Source organism: Mytilus edulis, chromosome 4 (genome assembly GCF_963676685.1).
Source record: "Mytilus edulis chromosome 4, xbMytEdul2.2, whole genome shotgun sequence".
NCBI classification, from domain to species: Eukaryota; Metazoa; Mollusca; class Bivalvia; order Mytilida; family Mytilidae; genus Mytilus; species Mytilus edulis.
In genome coordinates, this window is record NC_092347.1 from 77,950,879 (window position 1) to 77,957,926 (window position 7,048).

At 31.2% G+C, this 7,048-nt stretch overlaps 2 protein-coding genes across 2 annotated transcripts; both read right to left on the reverse strand.

Annotated features, from left to right (window-relative positions):
* Positions 1-2,361: 2,361 nt before the first annotated feature.
* LOC139518537 (tripartite motif-containing protein 2-like) lies at positions 2,362-5,604 on the reverse strand. The gene has a single exon (XM_071310034.1). The coding sequence runs from the start codon at positions 4,731-4,733 to the stop codon at positions 3,849-3,851; it is 885 nt and encodes a 294-aa protein (XP_071166135.1). The 5' UTR covers positions 4,734-5,604; the 3' UTR covers positions 2,362-3,848.
* On the reverse strand, positions 4,799-5,530 carry LOC139521545 (E3 ubiquitin-protein ligase TRIM45-like). The gene has a single exon (XM_071315021.1). It carries the CDS (start codon positions 5,528-5,530, stop codon positions 4,799-4,801), a length of 732 nt encoding a protein of 243 aa, XP_071171122.1.
* Positions 5,605-7,048: the final 1,444 nt, after the last annotated feature.

Here is a 7,048-nt window from a genome sequence, read left to right on the forward strand (position 1 = left end):
TTAGTTTCTTCTGTTACCTATTCTGACATCAGACTCCGACTTCTATTCAACCGTATTTACTGGGCGTATTGCTGTGTATTTTTTTATTCGTCATTGGGTAGAGCTCGTATATATGTATAGGTATAGATGGAGATCTCACAAATATACGCAACATTATAAATCCTGTCCCAAATCAGGAGCCACAGGCCTTTTGTAGTCTTGTATGTTCGTTAAAGTGAGAGGATTAACGCTATAAAACCAGGTTCAATCCACCATTTTCTACATTTGAAAATGCCTGTACCAAGTCAGAAACATGACAGTTGTTGTCCAATCGTTTGATGTGTTTTGACATTTGATTCTGTCATTTGATAAGGGTCTTTCCGATGGAATTTTCCTCGGAGTTCAATATTTTTGTGATCTTAATTTTTTCTAGTTCATTTATATTTATCAGAGTTAAGTGTAACGTGCATTTTCACTTAACTAGTACACATTATTGTTTAGAGGCCAGCTGATGACACCTCCTAATGAGTGATTTTCTCCCTGTGTTGAAGACCCATTGATATTCTTGGAATTTTTATGTTCTTTTGTCGGGTTGTTATTTATAAAAGGGTCAAAAACACAGCAGTGACAATTGACTAAGATCAGCTTTACCTAACAAAATAATAGCAACCTTATTCCAGTTCAATTACAACAGAAAAAAAGTAGTAAATCCTGAGCATATATTGTAAACCAAATCATGTAAAATCTGAAAATAGTAATTAGAATGAAATTCAAAACAGTGTGGCTGTGGCCATTGATTGACACATTAAATTCATCAAATGACGGGGACAATTTACGTGAACGTTTGTCTGTAACGACCACTGTTCACGACGTACCTACGATAGACATTTACACTGTAGGGTTACCAAAGGTTTCTTAACGCCTTTAATTATAAAATAATTCGAACAAGAATGTGTCCAAAGTACACGGATGCCCCACTCGCACTATCATTTTTCATGTTCAATGGACCCTGAAATTGGGTAAAAAATCTAATTTGGCATTAAAATTATTAAGATCATATCATATGGAACATGTGTACTAAGTTTCAAGTTGATTGGACTTCAACTTCATCAAAAACTTTAACCTGAAACTCCCACTTTCATTTATTATGTTCCATGGACCGTGAAATTGGGTCAAAAGTCTAATTTGGCTTTAAAATTAGAAAGATCACATCATAAGCAGCAAGTGTACTAAGTTTCAAGTTGATTGGACTTCAGCTTCATCAAAAACTACCTCGACCAAAAACTTTAACCTGAAACTCCCACTTTCATTTTCTATGTTCAGTGGACCGTGAAATTGGGGTCAAAAGTCTAATTTGGCTTAAAAATTAGATAGATCATATCATAAGCAACAAGTGTACTAAGTTTTAAGTTGATTGGACTTCAGCTTCATCAAAAACTACCTTGACCAAAAACTTTAACCTGAACGGACGGACGGACGGACGGACGGACGCACAGACAAACGGAGGCACAGACCAGAAAACATAATGCCCCTCTACTATCGTAGGTGGGTCATAAAAATTAATCAGGAATAACCTTTATGCTTTGATTTATATAATTGATATAAATCAAAACATCGTGCTGTTTCTGATTAATTTTTCGAATTACTTTATTAAGATGTTGAGAACCTTTGGTGACCCCATTGTTTAAGTGTCTTTAAAAGTACATAGTGAGCAGTGGTCGTTACATACAAACGTTCACCTAAATTGTCCCAGTCAATGGATGAATTTAATGTGTCAATCAATGGCCACAGCCACACTGTTTTGAATTTCATTCTATGAAATTGAAAAACATTAATATTCCCTACAGTAAGATAGGGGCGAAAGATACCAGGAGGACAATCAAACTCTTAGATCGAAATAAACTGACAACGCCATGGCTAAACATGAAGAAGAAAAAACAGACAAATAAAAGTAAACATGACACAACATAAAAAAAAACTAAAGAATAAGCAACACAAAACACCACCAAAAACTTGGGGTTATCTCAGGTGTTTCGGACGGGTTAGCAGATCCTGCTCAACAAGGAAATTAAAGAAGTCTCCTACTTAAGACAAGAGTTGTAGTTTTTTAGATAAAAAAAAATCAAAAGTATGCCTGTTTGGAATGATCTATTTTTGATATTTTTTGCAATGCCAAGTTTTAACAGATGTTTGATGCGCAGGCTACGATAATCCTGGAATTCATGTTGATTTAAGTGCTTGAATATAAGACTCCAAATGTATTCATTAAAAAAAAATGTTTAAAATCTTGAGAAAAAAATAATGTCTTCAGATATCATATTACAAGATATGAGGTAAGTCTTACAAAATTTCATGACTTAAAAAGTAAAAATAACGTAACTTTTTAATTAGAATTTATTTTCTTGAACTGTAAGTAGATAACTAATGATAACATTAAAAAAATTGGTATTAAAACTGATGTTTATACAGTTAGTGCATTATATGTTCAGTTAAATTAAACAAGTTTGATCTATTCATGTATGACACTGATTTCAAATTTAAAGACTGACCTCAGTTGATTGAAGAATGTTTACAAAACAAAGTGATTTGATCTGTCTTTTTAGATGTCTTGTCTTGAAGCAAATTATTAAGAATACAGGATTTTTTTTTATCGATAGCGAAACAAATTCTGACTAATATTTTTATCTACAAAAGTACAAACTTCTTGAATATTTTTTGTCTTTTACAAAACAATTTTAATTTTGTGAATATTTTACACATTTGGTTTTTCCTAACTATATAATTAGAACTAAAACTCGTGTTTATATCTGTTCTATGACAAAACAGTGTTAAAAAATATTGGTAATATTTTCATTACAAATACAAAATCAAAATCAAAGATACATGAAATAAATTTCTAATAGCACAAATAGTCAGTACAAATTACAATAGACTTAAATATTCTATAAAAAAAATAAACCTAAAATATTCTTATTAAATGCCCTGCGCTGTCAAACATAAAATGTAGATAATTTTAAGAAAAATCGTCTTTCAAAAAATAAAAGTCATAAACACTTACAAGAAAATTGTTTGAACTAATTGATGGTTTCTGTTGAAGACATAAATTCAAGATACTTTATATTGAATACGAAAAAAAATAATTGTTTATCTTTATTAAAACGAAACATTTGTCAATAGCAAAAATGTATTTATCTTGCATACAGAAGACTCATGATAACTTATTGTGTATTTCACTCATAAAAGTAGTTGCATGTATCCCTCCACACAAGTGATATTAAATTTTTTCAAGATAAAGATCAGTGAGTTACAAAGGTCAAAGTTTTATTTACAGAATAATGGGACTTATTATTGAATCATGTTTTACTGATGTTACTGCAAAAAGCAATGCTGATCATTACTTAATAGACATATTTTTATTGCAAATACATTGTATAACAGATTTTGTAGTAATTATAAAAAATATATATGAAAAACACAAAATTTGAATTGTCAATAACAAAATATGAATATTATTTATATAAACATTTTCTAAAGTTTTGAAATTCCTTAAATCTGAAGTCTTCATAAAAGAACACTACAATGTATGCAAATAGTGTTATAGGTTACTGCTTTCCTTCATTTTACTTGTGCTTCACACCGATATTGATTTTTTATACCCATGCATTTAAAGTTCAATTTAAGTCAGTTTTCCTTTTCCTTGTTTTTTTTAATGTTATTAATTGTTAACCAATGCAGAGTTAAAAAACTAATTTGAAAATAAATTTTAAAATTCAAAGCTTTTTCTAACTAATTCATTAATACATATATATGAATTGTCTTTGTAAAACTATAAACGTTTGATCAGAAACAATTGATTCACTATTTGAATGTTAACACCCTGATAGTGTCACTTGATATATCTTTGCATCCTTTGCTGTACTGCTGTAAGGTTTAGTACATCCAATGTAGAGTTTTCCTGTTGATGTAAAGGCAAGGGAGCATGGACAGATTCTTCTATTATCCTTAGTATTAAAAAAAGTCAAATATTCTCCTTTATTATTTAAGATGTGAAACACCTCAGTGTGAAGATCCACTACAATGACATTGTCTCTTGGTGTTGTCACTATCTGGATTGGTTTGAATTTTTCTTCCTTGTTGATCTCTTGATGTCCTGTATATGTATTGTTCATATCCCCTCCCTGTCCTAACACCACCACTCTACCTATGTCACTACCTGGTTCACAATCTGCAACAAGTATGTTACCATTACTGGTACTGGTAATACTTGCAGGATAATTGAATAAAGGTTGATTATGTTGATCATGCTCATACACAGTCTCACGGGTTCCTTTCTCATTCATTACAAACACAGCACTTTTTCCTCGTATATCATCATTACCTCCTACAACTACTTTATTACCACTGGTAATGTGGATGGTCGTAGTAATTAAAGGAGCCACATTATATACAGTATCTGACAGTTTACCAGTGATAACACTGAGTTTTCGTAGTCTGGATTCCCCTGTGGATAGGAGAATATCATTAGATGGAAGTACTGCCATGCCATAGACATCACTCTTGAAGGTAAATATTGTCTTCAGATTTTTTTCTTGTAGTTTTACTTTTATTAACTTTTGATCTTTATGACAATTTATCAAGAATGACTTATCACGACACGGAATCATATCTGAAACAATTGAAAGTTTGGTCTGATATTCTGAAATAATAGTGAGAGCAACACTTAATTCTACCGGACTGTCATCACTTTGCAACATTCCAACATTAGACTGAGTTATCTCCCCTGGAACAAATTTTGGAATGGAATTGTATGATGACTGTGTTATTGGAATGCTATCTCCATCGATTTCTCTATTTGGCTGACTTCACGGAAAAACTTGTTAATATCTGTTGCCTTAATAAGATTCTCTGTCTCATTGTTTCGGTCATCTGTCTCTTTCATAGATCTTAATATGACATCCAGATCAGTGTCAATCAAAAGAGTTATTGCTTTTTGATTTTCGTTGACTTCATTTTTTAGCTCTTCAATATATTTGTCAATAGTTAACTTTAAAGCTTTCCCATGATTTTGAATATTTTGTATCACTTTAGTGAATTTTTCATTTTCACGAGACTTACATTGTTCCACAAATTCTTTCTTTGTCTCCAGTTTGGTTCTGTTGGTCTGAATTTTACTTAGTCCTTTCTTTAGGCTCTCTATTTTGGTATTAAATCCCTCACTGATTTCGATTAAGTCATGCTGTTTGTGAATTTTAGCAATGCATATTGGACAAACTAGACTGTCACAATTAATGCAAAAGAGACAGCACAATTGTCCAGAGTGATCTTTGCACTTAATGTTCGTACAATCCACTTCTTCAGAATGCACACCTACTCGCTTAATGTCAACTATCATATGATTTTGAGCATTTTTAATTTTCGAATGTTTTGTATCCTTACAGTAAGTACACAATAACAAACCACAGTCTTCACATTTCCATTTAATAGTCTCATTTTCACACAAGTTACATTTTACTGGTACTTGACTTTTTCGTACTGATGGAGAGAACGCCATTTTTTATAGATCTTCCGATTGATTTAGTTTTGATCTGGTACATGGTTTGTATCAAGGGACAACCCGATCAAATAATAAATAAATTGATTGTTTAACACGATATTATTATATATTTTCCTTTAACACTTGACAAAGATATATAGTGCAAAGATAAGATCAAATTATAGACTTTAAATGAATAGTTATATAGGTTCATCTGTAAATGAAGTAAAGGACGTGTTTAAGTGCAGATTTGTCTCAATTTAAATGGCATTCGTTCAAAACAAATTGAATGCCTTTTCAAAGGGAAAATAATGTGTAAAATGAAATATGAGATATGAATAAATTCAAAATATCAACTTAAAAGGATACTTTTATGCAAAGTTGATCTACTGTTTCAGTACTAAATTTGATATATCAATACATGTAAGGACAATCAAAAACTGCTTTTTTTTGTGTTTCTAGTATTTAGTGTTCTATTTTGATAGAATTAAAAGATAACTGGGCATGAAAAACTATGCTATCAAATTCTGTGATATTTAGAAGGGAACTAAAGTTGTTCACTCTGTCTTTCTGTCAGTCCGTGTTGATATCAATAAAAAAAATTACACTTACTGTGTACAAAATACAAGTTTTCCAAAATTAAGGAAATTAATACACAGGCCATTAAATGAATCTACAGTGAATTTAACTTTTCACCGCCGATAGGAGCTACCTTTGCCTTTCAAACTATTTCAAATTCACTGTGGAGTTTAAGAAAGATCAAAGATTCTAAAGAAAGAAGGCATGTACAAAATGTATTTGTCAAATGTCTCCCTACAGACAAATGCAGCTATGCTACAATGTAGAAAATAAATATTTCCAGTTAACACTGATATACATCCCAAGTGAAGTGTCAAATTTGTTTGTTTAACAGCTGGTATTACAGGTGAGCATGCAGTTATTGGTGTCTGTAAAAAAAAATTAATTAGTAGCTTAAAACTTAAATTTAAGATTTCAAATACCATTTTTTTATATTTTAATGGCAAATAGATATAGGAAGATGTGGTATGAGTGCCAATGAGAAGGTTCAGTAAGATCCCTGTTTGGCCCCAAAATATAGCAGTTTTACAAAATTGTGAAAATGTAATCTTTTAGCTATTTACTGGAAAGTAGAATGCTTCTGCTACATAAATATGGGTTGTTTTTTTACCATACTTTTCAGATGGTTTTTGTCAAAGATGAAAGTGGCCGCATTCGTGTTCATTCATAATATTGAAATTTAAGTTGTATTTGCTGATAATACATAACATATATAAAGGTTGAGGATGAACAGGGATGCGGCCACTTTCATTTTTGACAAAAACCATCTGAAAAGTGACGTTTTTTGGCATATTTGACAGTTTTTTGCATATTTAAGCTTAAATCGGAGAGATTTAATGACTGAATCAGTTAAAATCCTTCACATAAAATAATTGAATCAATTGAAATAGACACTCAAGTGTTTAAAAAGTGTCCAAAATCTTTCGTTAGATGAACCTGATATTTGAGGCCAAAATC

Coding starts and splice junctions, on each gene's coding strand:
- LOC139521545 (XM_071315021.1), bottom strand. CDS start 5,530: ATGGCGTTCTCTCCATCAGTACGAAAAAGTCAAGTACCAGTAAAATGT.
- LOC139518537 (XM_071310034.1), bottom strand. CDS start 4,733: ATGTTGCAAAGTGATGACAGTCCGGTAGAATTAAGTGTTGCTCTCACT.